This window comes from Bombyx mandarina, chromosome 12 (genome assembly GCF_030267445.1).
Source record: "Bombyx mandarina strain Sakado chromosome 12, ASM3026744v2".
In the NCBI taxonomy this organism is placed as follows: Eukaryota; Metazoa; Arthropoda; class Insecta; order Lepidoptera; family Bombycidae; genus Bombyx; species Bombyx mandarina.
The window spans coordinates 14,391,257-14,408,697 of NC_143219.1; the positions used below are offsets into that span (position 1 = coordinate 14,391,257).

The following is a 17,441-nucleotide window of genomic DNA, read 5'->3' on the forward strand; positions in this document are numbered from 1 at the left end:
CTACTTTTATTTTTATATATAGTTTTAATTAATTTATTTATTTAGTTGCACCAACAAAGTGATCATCAATAAAAAAAATTGAAAAACTGACAAAAGTACATGGCAGACATCACCTCAATTATAGGTGCAATCGACAGTGCATTAACAACATTAATTGCATTAACAAATATATATATATATATTTATACATATATAATGGGCTTTCTTAGAAACGGTTTATATTTCTCCGTTCTTGGTAAGTACTTAGGGGCTGATATTTCTATCTGGGTTAAGAGATTAGGTGTGTCGGTTATTCTATGGATTAATCAGATGAATACCCCCACTCTGAACAAATATTAAATATTTTATTATGTATTACTTAGACATTTTTGTCCACCTTGAGATTTCATTGATCTTGTTACATGTCTCTGCAAAATCGACTTCCTTATATTAAATTGCTTATCTATTTCAACTAAAGACTTATTCCCAATTTCGCTTCGAATAAACCAGATTTTTACTAACAAATTTAAAAAATATTGTTATAACTACATAGACAACCCTACAAACCTGTACCTATTTATACTTAGGTCGTTTCCATTTCACGTATTCTCATCCCAATTGACCTCTTTTTCGTTGTTATTTGTACCTAAGACGTCCCCAATATCCCCAAAAACAACAGATTTTTACATGTATTTTTATTTAATCAAATACATTAAAACCAATAATAACTGAGACTTACCTTTAATATATATGCTGGTTCAAACACTAAATAACGTTTATAAATCATAGTCGTCTTCTATTATTATCAAATAAATAAAAGAGAGCAAAGTTTCTAGCACTAAAATAATTACCACCACAGGAAGTTAATTTGATACGCGATTTTTATAAGTTAGCAGCTATTATCATGCATATTCAGAGTTGTTTTGTGAACTTTCAACATTCTACTATTAAACTACAAAAAATGGAAGATTTTGCAACGAATATAAAACTTATATTGAGCGTCGAAAGATTTTCCCGGTTTTTTCCCGATTCGCCTCTCAATCCCTAATCGCCCCATTTTACCGGTACTTAATTTCAATAGTAGTTTGATGTCACTTCCGTAGCATACCTACGTGTCGTTCTGTAAAAAGTTTACCCTTTCATGCGCATAGATTATACACTTAATAATATATTTGAGACTCATGCGCCTAAAGAAGTTTCACTTCAAAAGAAGACATTCACGTAAACGTTTTTATATCAAATGAAACGTAACATACGGCTCCGTATACGAAGGGTCCAAATGCTGTCAATTCTCAATCTCAAAGCAATGCGTCATTGCCCTAATACAACCTTATCTTTAAGTCAAATTTCATATGACCCTAAATCGGTAGGGACTTTTGTAGTGTCTATGGGTCTCGTGAAAATGGTAATCGGAAAGTTAGGGTTACTAATGCTTGCTGTTTGGTAAGTGAGAGTGCATTGCTCTTTTTATACATTCCAAAGTCTTGTGTAAAAGTGACATTTAAAAAGAATAAAGTGAGCCGTCACGGGACGCCTGGCAGATGTGAAACATCGACATTATTTTGTAAAAGTTTATGCAGAAAAGAACAGATTGTGATAGGAACTAAATTTATGTCATAATGATAAAATAAAATATTACGAAAAAATTATTTGTCTTCAAGTAAAACACAGGTTATGTGTACTGTAGTAAACAAAACAGTATACACTAGGGAGTATACACTATAGGTATCCGAGCTCAGTGTAGCGAGAGAGATGGCTTAACGCCGGATTGAGTGGGAGAGAATCGCACAGTCGATTGCGCATGGCGACGCGTCACCACATAAAACTAAATTTACGAGATTAAAATAGTGGGCAGAGAATACGCTCTTTACGAAAAGCATAAGCTTCCATCTACAACATCTTCAACATCTTCAGCACCACGCTCAACGTGTCTAAGCCTAGATTTTCTGTTTGCCAAAATAAACATCATATATTGATTTAATTAAATTTTCATTTTTATAAATCGGTCGACTATTAACAGGGCAATCCCTCTTTTTCCCAAATCGGATTAATATAAATACCAATTCGAATACAATTAAGTTTGACCGTTAATTAAACTACAGTTTAATCGTCCGTTCAACCCTAATCAAAACCCCATAACTAAAGCTTAGATATCTAAACAATCCCATAGAGGAATGTTAATAGCTCTTAAAGCATGGGGTCGGACACGCGACCGTCTCACGCTACACGTCATTTACGTTTTCAATGGTAAATCTATATAAATAAGAAATAATATATTATCACTTTTAATTAATATAATCTAATTTACAATCAAAAGTTAATGCAAAAATTATCTCAGCATAGGACTGATAGGACTTATTTTTAGCCCGTACAAACGGATACTGCCATTCTGCCCATTTCTACCGTGAAGTATGTATGAGTTTTCATTACTTCCACTGCAATTAGACCTCACATCTCAAAGTGAGCGTCATAACTTTGTCACCATATAATCTTACTGGTGGTAGGACCTCTTGTAAGTCCGCACGGGTAGGTACCACCGCCCCGCCTATTTCTGTCCTGAAGCAGTAACGCATTTCGGTTTGAAGGGTGGAGTATAGCCGTTGTAGCCATACAGAGATCTTACAAATATGTAAGTATTTATTATACATATTTCGATGCCACATTTTTGTCAAAAGTATTATCTCAGCAATTTCATTTCCAAATAAAAAATGTTAATGAGATGTCGTAAATTGGAAACGTGATCTTAATAAAGGCATCTTGGTAAGGTACACACGTCGCTCTGTAAATGAGAGATGTCATTTTTCCGATAGCTAAACTGAGAGAATTTTCAATTTTAAGCCTCTCCAGAGGCCGGGAGTAACGCCGATGGCATTAAAATAAAATACGGGCGGTGTCGTCAGTCGACACGTAAACGCCATCCATCACCCGACCGTGTGCAACCCCCTTTACGTGAAGTGCAGACGAGCTAAAAAATAATGCTATAAAATTTTGATTAAAATAAATTTTTTAAACAGCCCATTTTGTCGGGCCAATACAGATAGTTCTTGTCATAAGATTCCCAAACGTATTTACTACATTGCTATTTATTGTACTAAAGTTTTAGTAGTAATTTATTTTCATGAATATCGGTTCAAGCTTAAACTAAGCGAATAAAGATGAGCCAGATGCCTTGCAAAGGTTTCGTAACCTATTTTCAATAAAATCATTTTGAAATAAAGCTTTGCTCAAGTCTTTCTCCGTAGAAATAATCACATTCCAATCAATTAGTTCATCTGCTACGCAGCCCAGACGAATACAGATATAGATGAGCAGTTTTTTTAGAGGACAGTCGATTGCACGACTTAATTTAGTAAAAATAGGTAGGGTGTACCTATTTATCCATATGGATACTACTAAAAGTTTGTATATAAATTGTATTTATGATATTAGAAGCACGTTAACTGCTAGACTATATGTTTCAAAATCGTGATATTTTTACCTTTTGAGAGCTTACGCTTCTTCTTAGTCGAGTACTTCATTGCTGAAGGTCGTGTCCCTGAAAGCCCTTCGTGGCTCTTTGTACCATCAGCTTCCTTTTGCTTCGGTTTTAGGCTTCTCTCAGGGCGTTCGCAACAGAGAGTCCAGTGAGCGCAGTTATCTGATCCGACCAACAGTTTGGTGGCCGGCCGGCTTATGCTTACGCTATATGTAGGTATACGCCAAAGTGACTATTCCACGCGGACGAAGTCGCGGGCAAAAGCTAGTTTCTAATAAATAAGTTCATACCAGAAACGGCCATCGCAATTTCATTCCCATCGCCCGTCTGCACGTCCGTATGCGTTGCGTGAACATTGATGCGAGGAGAATTTTTGAAAAATGTAAAAAGGTCACTGGAGGCGTCACGTACCGCTCATTTATTTCATGTTCGATTTCTTACTGTTTAGACATTTCCTCGGGAAACACTCGGCTGGAAAACAAATGATTTTTTTTTCCGCGTCGTCGTCAAATTGAAAACGGACCTGTGCATCATTTATTTTAATGTTACTGCTCGTATTAAGTCTACTCTTTTCGAAATACAAGATTTCTTTCCGGCTAAAATAGGTGGGAGGCTGGAACTAGCCATGTAGGCGTGCAAATATTCTGAAATATTGACCAGTTTGAGATTCTACTCACACAGCCTATATATCTCAAACTTCTGTGACATTCACTATTCGACGACCTGTTTTTTTATATTTTTGGAATGAATGATACTTGCAATCTCAATTCTTAAACGTTTAAAAACGCAAACTTATATAAAAGACTAGAATACCACAATTTAAGCACTACTAATGTCGTAGGGACAATAATCTTCGTAACTCTACAGCTAGTGAAAGCGCGGTACTGTGAATGGGAACCTAATTTTGAGTTGCACAATACGTGAAAGATAACAACTCTAACTACGCAGTTGTTGATTGAAAACAAGGGGAATACCGTCATAAACAATTGTTTTCCATGCGCTTATTGACTTATAGTTAACCAACAATTTTAACAATTACTTTTCCATTCATTTACCCAAGAAGTTTCGCATGGCGTCGCATCGCGAGAGCATCGGTATCGCAGGATCCGACTGATGCATGACCACGACCACTCTGTCAAGAGTGTACGAATAGGAAGAAGAAGAACCCAAGAAGTCGAGTCATTCGTCTTTGTATTTATCTGTCTCCCTTTGCATACTCATATAAACATTGTCTTTCATTACAGGTCATCATCAACCAAGTGCAGCAGTGGTGGCTCTCCTCATAGAGAAAGACGCAGGCGTGATGAAGACTCTTCCAATGGCTTTAGCGCAGCACTGCATCGCGCCGCACCACCACCTCCTCCCGGCTTGCTACGGAGACTCGGAGTGAAGGAAACAACTGGAGTTGGAAAGGTAAGTCAGTTAATAGTATTTTTTTTATTGCCCTTGTAGGCAGACGAGCATATGGCCTACCTGATGATGAGTGGTTACCGTCACCCATGGACTTCAGCAATGCCAGGGGCAGAGCCAAGCCGCTGCCTACCGCTTATTACTCTCCACAAGCCTCGTTTGAAGAAGGATATGTCATAGTGCTCGGAAAACACCGTGGAAGGGAGCTCATTCCATAGCCGGATGGTACGTGGCAAAAAAGATCTCTGGAAACGCACTGTGGATGACCGCAGTGGCTCTAGGTACTATGGATGAACTCTACTCCGATGGCGGGCGGTGCGATGGTAAAAACGAGATGTCGGTATCATCTGGAACAATTCCTTAGAGTACTCCCTAAAATAAAATATGCCTGAAAATTGGGTGATAAGAACTTCAATGAAAACGTGATTTAATAATTCCCGTGAACGATTATTGCTTTCTTTAAGATTTTATCGTTTGTTGGCCTGTCAGCAATGCATGTACCTAAACCTTCTATATTATCTGTTTTTTTTTTATAATTTGTTAAAATAAATAAATAAATAAATATTTACTAACAATCACGCCACGTTAACTGGTCCCGTGCTAAGTTCGTAAAGAACTTGTGTTACAGGTACCAGATAACGGAAATAAATGTAAGATTTTTATTATACACATACATAAATTTAATATACATCCATAACCCTGGAAAAGACATTTATATTTATCATACAAATATCTTCCCTTGGCGGGATTCGAACCCGCGACCCCCTTGTGTAGTGACCATGTCACTTACCACTACACAAGACGGTCGTCAAACCTATTCACTGACTAGTACGTGTAAAATATCGGACATGCTTTTGAAAGTATCGAATTATTCGTACACTGCGTAGATAACATTTATGTATTGATTGGATATATCTATTTATGATTCCCACACCAATAGCTGAACCAATTTCGATTCACGTTTTCAATATAAACTTCGATTAGCTTCGGCTATAATATTTTTTATATACAATGAACTAGTTCCATCCATTATCTTCAGTTCAATATTCTATTGAAGTTTATAACTATGACACAAGCAATAATAACCAAAGAACGACAAATGTGTTTTTATTTTCTTGTAATAAATATAGGCTTAACATTAAGTAGTACAACATAATAACAGGCATTGCTTATGAAAAAATCGCGTTGCAAACTTAGTAAACACTGTCATCTCCCTAGACACTAGATAAATTCTGTAATACGGGAATCTCATACAGTTGTCTAATTAAGTCTATAATAAATAAATAAAAGTTCAAAAAAGAATGACACTAAATACCAAGAAAGAATATATCCGACAAAATTTTAAATTAAAACAATCCGACAAAACACAGTTCCCTACAAAAGCTATCTACAACTATCTAGACGAACTGCAGAATATTTTCAATAAACTTGAGACAGTGCCTCGTCAAGTGAAAGCTTAAAAATAAAGTGCGCGAACGCTAATGCGAATACTTAATGGCGTCTTGTCATGGTCCGAGTGCTGAGCAACGATTCAGCGATGCCAAACAATGAAGATTTACAGAAGGTTCACAACAAATATTTTAAATACGCTACACGCGACACTACAGGAGCGCGATTCGCTTATATAATACTAACTAGCAGATGATTTTTTGTTGTTGATAAATTGTGTTTTTTTAGAAATTATATTTAAATACTAATTACATATTAATGAAATGATGAAATATTATATTTTTCGATCTTTCCGACAGAATAAAAAAAAATATGAACTGGTTATTTAAAGAAAAAATCAAAATTATCGATAAAGTTGATTATTGTAAACACGAATAAAACAACATTTTCTGAAAATAAGTCGTAGCTAGATCGATTTATCGCCCCCGAAATCCCCTGTATACTAAATTTTATGAAAATCGTTAGATCCGTTTCAGATTATATATATTTATGTACAAGAATTGCTCGTTTAAAGATATAAGATATAGTATTTATATAGTATTTCAGTTGAATCCATTATTTGTATTAACAAACACACAGACCAGCACACGAACGTTAATATGTTATGTGCTAGTTAATAGATAGCTTTTGGAGAGACACTGAAAAACATAGTCACTTCGACCGCATTGAAACAACAGATAGCAAATTGGGGCATATGACTGGCTTGTGACAGAAAAAGATACAGTAGCAATCAATTATTACAATTTAGATTATGTAGGTGAGACTGTATACAGAACAGAACGTTGTAATATTCGTTTATTTCAATACCCATTATCATAATTAATCATATTTAGGTCCATCGCGAGACACTAAAAAGCAACCGCTATTGTTTAAAACTATTGTCCAGATATCTGAAGGGAATTGTAAATAAAATTTTACTCAAAACGAATCCGGTTCAAATCTGTTAAACTATAGCTTAAATATTATTCTCGTAGCCACAATAAATGAAGGCATCAGCAGCTTACAAAGAAAAGGCAGAATTCTCATCAAAACTTTTGAAGAGCACCCAATAATCTAAAACTTACTGATCATTTATAAACGAAATTTTATGACAAATCCTCTAATATTTATAATTGTTATTTAGTTATTGAATTGGAATTAATTTGAAAATGGTTTTCGCTTACATCAAAATAGTCGTCAGGAAATTAGTTCTAAAAAATCTACAAGTTGTTTCTGAATTTTTATGTACCTTCTTTTGCCAACGTTTTTTGTGCGAAGGCGTCAAGCCGGACTTCGCTAATTGGTAGCGCGTCTAATGAGACAAGTGATGATCTTTCGTTAATGAGCTGCCTTTAACGATGCTAACAGCTTTAAACCGATTGCAGCTTTAAGCTCTCTTATTTTTCAAAAGTAAAGTCAATGAACTGGATAATTAAAGATTATTTTTTCAGCACCTATAACGGAAGGATGTCGAAGAAGGTTTTACTTTAAATTTAAGTCTTATAGTCGATACTCATATTTCACATGTTTTTGTGTTTGCCCCGAAAAAATATTTATTATTAAAACACATAGAAATTTCTAAACATTTCGCACACAGATACTATGGATTAACAAAAAAAACACGTCATTTTGAATCCTTTCGATCCACTAACGGTGCTTTTAGGTACCTCAAGCACCGGTCATCGTTCTCGTCCAACCTGTCGCTTGCGACGAAGGGCTCGGCGAGTAAACTAACCCTCAGACACAGCCCACTGAGTTTCTCGCCGGATCTTCTCAGTGAGTCGCGTTTCTGATCCGATGGTAGATTCTGCGAAACACTGCTCTTGCTAGGATCAGCGCTAGTAACATCGCCAGGCTTGAAGCCCGTGAGCACACCTACTCTTTCGGTAACGCTGATATAGCCTCTCAAGGCTATCTGTTTAGGTAGGAAAAAAGACATAAATGATACCTTTTATCATTTTAAATTACATGACCCGAGCAGAACTAAGTATAAAACGGTAGTCTGTTCGCTAGTTCATAACTTTATGTATCAGCGGATCAACAAATCAACTGCTAGTTTATGAATCAACGTGTGAAACGAAAATCTAATCACTGTCTCGAGAAAATGCAACATGTTTCATTTTTATGAATACCAAATCTAACGCAGGTTGAATCGTGACATACCTCTAGTTTCAAGGCTAAATAAATAAACCAAGAAACCAATTTAAATATAACCCAATAAATATATGTACAAGCGTGAAAAAGGCCTAATTAATTTAAAAAAATAATGTTGTACGATATTAACCTTTTTGGTATTCGTTCGCTCATCCTTTTTATAAGCGCTTTAAAATATTTAATGTTGTTTATTTAAACGTGCGGCCAAGTTTATGGCGTAGTGCCACAACTATATGCTGATGGGTTTTTAGGTAGCTATTTTAACTTTTTATATGTACTAGTAGTCTCGTAGTAGGTAATCGAAATTCGACTATAATTAATTGAAATTATAAGTTTGAACATTATTATGGTTCTATTGTTAAAGACTAATAAGCTTCTATAATCACAAATTTCGCCAAGACTACACCATAGACAAATAATATTAAAGACAAACAGTATTAATCTATTCTCAATTTGACCACAGACTTTAAACAATATACGAAAGAGTATATATGTGTGTCAAATACATAGTAGTGTGTGTAATGTTTTATTTATTTATTGATTTAGTTTATTTTTATGCATAATTAAAAAAAATACCTTCCTAAGGTAATTTTTTTAAAAGTTTATGCATAATTAAAAAAAATACCTTAAATACTACTTTAATCTTTAAAGTTTCTATAAGCGTGGGAAATTTTATACTCCTTCGTCCTTGCAATTTTCAAAAAAAGGTGTACAAAGTTTTTTCTTCACTTATTAATACATAGATTTATGTCTGGATTCGGCGAAACATCACTGAACTTCACCAACAGAAAATATTTTAAAGTGCCTACCTATAATGAGAGTTTCATTTAAAAACATTTATAAGAAAATTCATGTTTCGCTTAGAAATCTCTCACTAGATTTGAAAAATAACGAGGCACAATTACTCCGACAACCTTCCCTGAACACGTACATCAAAAGGCGTTTTCAAATCTTATACTGCTAATTCTAAAAACGCGTTTCAGGCTATTTACGAACTTTTAAACACTTTAATGTCTGACAAGCAATGTACAAAGCAATGCGAAAATTTAATTCCACGTACTACTAAGAGCCCGTTCACACATGGTCCCCGTTTTGCTGGTCCGTTTTGTCGGATACGTTTTTGAAGTGAAACTTCTTTAGGCGCATGAGAGTAATTTTTTTACAGAACGTCACGCAGGTATGCAACGGAAGTGACATCAAACTACTATTGAAATTAAGTACTTGTCAAATGTCAGTAGTAGTAGTTGTTGTATTTTTCCAACTGGAAAGGCAAATGTATCATACCATACAGCTTAATATTTTATATTTTTTTTGTGAAAAATTCTAATAGGAATTGAAATGAAATGAAAAGAATTTGGAACATTAATCAAATAGCATGAAATTAAATTAGTCAATTCAATTGGCAAAATATTAGTCATTTACAATTTAGAAATCTAAACATAATGTGACTGTCAACACTGAGGTTTGAGATTGACATTTGACAGACTTTTGGCGGGAACATATCTTCCTTTTTCCCTTCCTCTAAGTCTCGGAAATCTAAAGTTTTAGATTTGTATAAATATAAGCAAGACTTATAAATTAGTTCGTCAAAAAAGTTTCACTTCTGACATGTGGACTTTGTACGCACGCACCTTTTTTTTTCATCGATGGAGCATGAAGTTGCATGAGCGACTTCACATATTGTACAGTATTCAGTGTATAAAAACGGTCCGGTAAATTATGACATTCCGTTTTGTCATCGATGAACTGGATGAACGGAATACGTACTCGTCATGTTTCCGTACAATTTTATCGGATAGAGACTGTGCGGGGGTGAGGGGGCCGGCGGGCGGTGCAGCTAGACAAACAAGTTTCATCCTGGTAGACCAGCGGCGGTATACTACGAATTTGCTTGTGAGCATCGTATCCAGTAATGACGAATAGGTTGAACGTTATACGGTGCCTGTGTGTGAACAAAGCATAATTTTTTGTTGTATCCGCTAAAACGGGTACCGTATACACAGAGACTCAAATTCAAATTCAAAATCATTTATTTCAACTTAGATGTCAGTATAACACAGTTGTTGAATGTCAAAATATAAATAACAATGTTAACTCTACAACCGGTTCCAAAAAAAGCCACAGTCCTGAGAAGAACCGGCGAAACAAACTCAACGGGCTATTTTTTTGTTTTTTCTCATTTTTTTTATTTTTTTTAAATAAGTAAGTGTGAACTGTGTGTAACTATGTGTGAACTTAGCCTAACTTGTCGGTCGATTCTAGAAGTGACTCCGGCTAGAACGTGACCGGCGACCGGACCGCTAATGTCATAAGACAGACGGCTAACGAGACACGACCAGGGAATCGAAAACGGAGTCCGGTATACGCCAGACGCTTCTCAAATACCTAGTTCGATAAATCGATACGGATCGGTTTCGAGTTGCTTGATGACGTGCTGTGTATACGAAGCCTTAATTAACATCAAGCAATCGAGCATTTACGTTTGCTATACTTTACGCGCTTTGAAATTCACACGACATGATTTGACAGCTGATTTTTAGCGTAAAACCGGTTTGAACTAGTTTCGAAGCGTCAGGTAGCCGACATTACCATAGAAACTGCAACCGATGCATTTAGCGACGTCTTAAGGTCTAGCCGATTGTTTCGTTATCGAGTTTTTATTATAATGTTTTTATTACAATACTCCTCGGGTTATACTCTTTTCTTATTAGTATTACGAGACCGTTTCCTATTTTTACAGCTTAATGTCGGGTTTATTGTTCTCATTTTATAAGTCTTCATTAGCTGAACATAAACAATTATTGAAATTTTAATAAATAAATAGATTAAGCATAAGAAATTAGGCAAACAGATTTTCTTTTTACTCTTGTGATTTTGATCGAGATATCAGATTAGGTGGTAAATAAGTTCTATTATCATTTATTCTTGATACATGTCCAAATATTCAAGTTATTCGGACCTTACGAAGTCAGTGATAATTATGTTGGAAGACTCCATTACATGGATCGAACTCAATACAGTTGAAACTTACAAAAGCACATTAAAGTTGCCACGTTTTCATTCTTGTCCACGTATCGGGAAAACCTAATACTAAAATAAACGAAATCAAACCAAATCAAATCAAAACAAACATTTTAATAAACACGCTTTTGTCTGTGTATCTAGCTACCAGTAGCCTCAAGGGGATGTTCACGTGGATGTACTCACGAGGCTCAACCTGATGGAATTTTCTGGCATCTATCAGTTTTGCAAGAAGTTACTCAAATGAATATATACATAAGTAAAGCAAAAAAATTGTCATCGTGACGTGAAACATCGCGACGATTAAAAGCTAAATACATATGTAAATATGAAAACTACAAACGAAATCGATCCTTACAGCATTAACTAAACGCAATAAGATTGGATTAGACTGTTTCATAAGCTCTTTTGAAAATTAAAACAACAACTTTTTTCAAACTAATGTCACAATACTGCCGTCATGGAAATATTAAGTTTACATCAGTTCAACCGACAATAATGCTCATCCATCTTGAGACACGAATTCATCTCCCCTATCAGTTTCAAAAATAGGCATAGTCGTGATAGCTATGAAGACTCATATAATGTGCTACCATGAAAATAAAATTTCCTTAAATCTTCAAAAAGACACAAAGCCTACACGAACTTCTTGTATAAACATAATTTTGTGAACACACATCTACCTACCTGATAAGAAAGTAAAATGTCTCCTAAAGCACAATATTAGCAATTCAACAAAGCAAGAAAGCGAATAGGGTTCAGTAGAAAAAAACGACAGTGCAGTCGGAACTGGCTGTCTCGCATTCCATGATTTGATTTAGGAATCCTTTGACATACGTGGATTAAATAAACATCTAATCTCTACGTATATATAAATAAATATTCGTGGTTCTTTTTTTGTTTATTTGTTGGCAACCCATACTAAAACCGTGTACAACTACCGTCACCAAAACAGGGACATCTTTTTTATTGCTTATATGGGTGGAGGAGCTCACAGCCCACCTGGTGTTAAGTGGTTACTGAAGCCCATAGATATCTACGACGTAAATGCGCCACCCACCTTGAGATCTCAGTTCTAAGGTCTCAAGTATAGTTACAACGGCTGCCCCACCCTTCAAAGCGAAACGCATTACCTACTGCTTCACAGCAGAAATAGGCAGGGTGGTGGTACCCACCCGCGCGGGTTCACAAGAGGTCCTACCACCAGTAAAGCTCAATCTTTAAAAGATTCTTAACGCTGCCTGAAAAAAAAAGAGTTTGGTTTATTCAGCGTCGGACTGTTCTAAAACAGTATGACGTCATCTATGCTACTGTATGATCAGTTGGTCATTCAGTTGTCTAAACTTTATTCTACGAGATAAAAGGACAATCTAGAAATATCCATAAACCTGATTGGTAGATATAACATTAATAATCAATAAACCGGCCAATGAACGTCAAGCAATATCGCATTGCACGTCAAAACAATATTTCGCTTTATTAGGCAGTAATGTGATTGGGTCGGTCCCTCGTGGCGTTCGAAGATATCGTTGTTTCCTTGTAAATACACTATTATATACACTCTGATTCAGCTTGTTAAGAATCAATCTATTTTTTTATTATTAAAATAGATGTAGCATTGATAAGAATGGAACGTGGTATAAGAGTGTGGATCATACCCGATCCTGTAGACTGAATAGTAAACAGTCGACGTCGCCCAAAGCACGTCATTACGGATCCTCCCGATCCATTAACGGTGCTTTTAGGTTCCACAAGCACCGGTCATCGTCCTCATCGAACCTGTCGCTTGCGACGAAGGGCTCGACGAGCTAATTAACCCACGGACCCACAGCCCACTGAGTTTCCACCCACAGTCCCAATTCGACTTAGAGAATATTTGACCTTGCTAGTAACCTAGGTGACGCCACTTACGTTGTTTATTTCTGAGCTCCGGTAACCGCTTAGGTGGCCGTGATCTCGTCCACCCACCTAAGCAAAAAAAAGGTTACATCGTGCCACAAAACGTAAGTACGGAAACTTGAGACTTCGACAACAAAGTACAATTTACGAGGGCGGCACTGAAAATTTCGGGAATTAACGAAGTGACACAACATTACTATTTAAAAATGTATTTATTGCTTTTCGAAGTATTCTCCGCGAAATTTGACACATTTTTCCATACGATGGAACCAATCATTGAAGCAACCATTCCATTCGGAAGTTGGGGTCTCCAAAATGGCCGTTTTGTAGGCGTCCACAGCTTCTTCAGGTGATGAAAATCTCTGTCCACGCAATTTATTCTTTATTTTAGGGAAAGTATAGAAATCATTAGGGCTTAGGTCGGGGCTGTACGGCGGATGGTCTAATAATTCTATGTTTTCTTGCTCTAAAAACTCTTTTGTTCTGTGCGCGGTGTGAGAACTCGCATTGTCGTAATGGAGGATGATGCGGCGGTTGCAGTTCTCTTTACGGAGTTCAGAAACGACCTGTGGCAAACAAATGCTAGCATACCATTCTGTATTAACCGTTCTTTGTCCCTCAAGAGGAATAGTCGTAGCATGGCCGGTTTTGGAGACAAACGTGGCCACCATTTTTTTGCAACACTCCGTGAACGAACAATTTTTGTTGGCTTTAACTCATTTTTGAACACCCAAACTCGTGACTGGTTTTTTGTTTCGGGTTCGTACGCGTATATCCAGGATTCGTCACCTGATACAATGTTGTGTACAGCATTTGAGGATCCTGCGTGGAATCTTTCGAGAGTTCTGACGCACCAAGTAACGCGAGCCACTTTTTGCTCTTCACAGAGCGAATGCGGTATTCATCGGGAAAACAACTTTGAATTTTCTCGAGTCAATTCCATTTCAACGACTAAGCAAGTTGGACAAAACCTCGTGACAAGACCGAGAAGCTTTTTTTAAATAAATAAATGGTATTCGATTTTTAAAACCAAGGAGTTTTCAATTAAAAAGATTTTAATATGACAGGAACAGTGGAAATATTCCATTCCCGATACTTTTAGTGCAGCCTAGTAAGAAGTACCCAAGCGGTCACAATCAGCATCAATTATTGGTGTCATTTATAATTCATAAATTACTAATACACACTAAATAAGCCATGGATTCGTCTTTGTCTGTGTAGAACTTGAAGACTACTAAACTATTTTCAATACGGCCTAACACCATTTGGATTGGATTTAGAAAGGAATTTTCGTATTCGTTTGTATGACATTTATCACTCAATAGGTGACTCGTATTGTCGTATGCCATCGAAGGGAATAAAAACAAAGTATGGTACAGCAAATAGCAGTACAAAACAGATAAATTGAAAACCAGTGCAATGATAATAAAAACAAAAACAGATAAGTTTGAGTGCAACGACCCTAAACAATTACCGATACGATTTCTATATCCGAAAATCACTAAAAAAATATACACTAAAGAAACACGGCAGATAAAGAACGAATCGTTAAATTGATATGTTTCGTTCAACATCAAAGAGAATTGGGTCTGCGGTCCGCAACTTGCCCACTCTATAAATAATTCTTGCTAACAGACGCCAGGTGCAATTTATGAACTTTTCCCGATTTAATGTGGTTAGGCTATATCCAAAACTGAGGTATATTTGTTGAAATGCCTTGAAATACGCGATTTAAATCATAACAGAAAATAGACTCCACCAGTGTATATGTATAACGAAAATTATTATAATACCTTAAGTGAATTAAAAGTTTTTCATGAATTACAGTTATAGGCTAATTAAATTTTGTTGTTTATAAACAGTTTGATTTAGTTGAGTTTCATAATTGTAACAATTTAGGAAACGCGAAAGTTCGCAATATGTCAAATTTACCAACATGCAAACTACGTAGCATACAAAACACTTATTGCTTAAAAATAACTATTTCTAAATGAAAAAAAAAATGTGATGGTAATACCAGCATTTACTGATAGTAAAGCGCATTGTAATACTGCACGAGTAGATACCACATTCGTTCCTGATTTCTCCCACGAAGCACTTACGCGTTTAGTTTGAAGGGTAGAGCAGTCTTCATAAAATCACAAAAAAATACACAATTCAGTCCTCATACCTTAAGGCGGGTGTGGTCACATGTACATATTGTTACGCCGGTAAGAGTAACGCCATCTATCGCCAAGTAGCCGAACGAATATCGAACGATCTAGTAGCCCCTAGAACGCTCGAGAATTACAACGCCATCTATTGTCAGATAGCGGAAACAAAATACTCGAAATGTGTGGAATATTCTCGAAAATTTTAGGGATGTAGTACCGGCTATAAAAGCGATGCAGAGATGGCACGCATTCAGCTAGTAATCGGAACTACTCGAAGCGAAACAGCGAACAGATCACCTGAAGCGAAGCGGAAGAAGTGAATTGAGAGTTTTAAAGTTTTCTAAGTGCTAATTCAGTATTAACTTGTAATTCGGTAGATTTTTTTGTTTATTCCGAACCCCAGCGCGTAACAATATGTATGTTGTATGTATGTTCTCTCCGATAACCACCTCGTACCAATATACTCAATAAAAACGCAAACTCTCCTCACTCGTACCAAAATCTCATAAAAAGGGGTCCGATAATCAATAAGGACTTTAATCCCACGGGCTGCGGTGCTGCTGCCATCCGATCCGTCTGAATGCAGTGCAACCAATGTACTGACGTCGGTAGTGTACACTACAAAAGACGAAATTAGTTTTGTGGCAGTAGACATCACAGAACACAAGGTATTTGACAGATGCCTGACAACCTGAAACTCGCTTACGACATTTTCAAGATAAGCTTGCTTAAATACAAGCTCCGAACAACAACACTTCGATAAAGCGGCCGCCGGCCGTCCTCGTGGCCGCCGGTAACTACATTCCCGATACTGCGGAAAGAATGGAAAGCAGTCGACGTCGCCCAAAACACGTCATCTCGGATCCTCCCGATCCACTAACGGTCTTCTAGGTACTTCAAGCACCGGGTCACCGTTCTCGTCGAACCCGTCGCTTGCGACGAAGGGCTCGACGAGTAAATTAACTCTCAGACACAGCCCACCGAGTTTCTCGCCAGATCTTCTCAGTGGGTCGCGTTTCCGATCCGGTGGTAGATTCTGCGAAGCACGACTCTTGCTAGGGTTCGTCTTAGCAACGTCGTCAGGTTTGAGCCCCGTGAGTCACCTACTAGTTACAGTTACGCTGCAATAGCCTCTCAAGGCTACCAGCTTAGGTAGGAAAAAAAAAACAACATTCGGTTTCCGGTGGTAGATTCTGCGAAGCACGGCTCTTGCTAGGGTTCGTGTTAGCAACGTCGTCATGCTTAAGCCCCGTGAGCTCACCTACTAGTTAAGGTTACGCTGAAATAGCCTCTCAAGGCTATCAGCTCAGGCAGGAAAAAAAAGAACAACATTCGGACCGTCGGTCTACCGAGCAATATCACACGCTCGATGGAAAATCTTCCCTTGGTCATATACCTACAAACTGGCGATCACGACATAATTGCAGCCATCACACTTCATCACGCATCAAGAAATTTGAGTACCGCAGTTTGCTTACTATGGATTTTATTATCTATTATTATGATGGAAAAATGGTGAACCGGCACGACTAACTTGCCTATCCGTACTTCTGATTTCCACTACCTATTCGCTGATAACCTAAAAGGCTATTCCAGCTAGGCCCGGATGGGTAGGTGAGCTCACGGGCTCAACCTGAGAGACCACACTAGCTCTAGCAAGAGCAATGCTTCGCAGAATCTACTATCGGTTCGAAATCGCAACCCACTCACACTCACATATACTTATGCATACAGACGGACGACATCATTTCTTAACCATGGAAACTAGGAAGTATTCGAAAAGTCAGTAAAAATGTAATTCTAACAAAAAAAGGCCGCATGAAATCGTAAAAGTAGCTTTATTTACAAACTTTTGGATAATAATACTTAACTGGTAACAAATCGCACATGGTCATCCGGCCCGAATTTATGATTCCCTGTGT

General features: G+C 37.0%; 1 protein-coding gene across 6 annotated transcripts in view; it reads left to right on the plus strand.

Annotated features, from left to right (window-relative positions):
• Nucleotides 1-17,441, plus strand: part of LOC114248788 (kinesin-like protein CG14535) — a 423,441-nt gene that overhangs the window by 341,936 nt on the left and 64,064 nt on the right. For all 6 annotated transcript variants that reach the window (XM_028182208.2, XM_089732108.1, XM_089732109.1 and 3 more), the window contains one exon: nt 4,699-4,867. In XM_028182208.2, the coding sequence (XP_028038009.2) occupies nt 4,699-4,867 (169 nt within the window). The remainder of the gene's footprint in view (nt 1-4,698; nt 4,868-17,441) is intronic.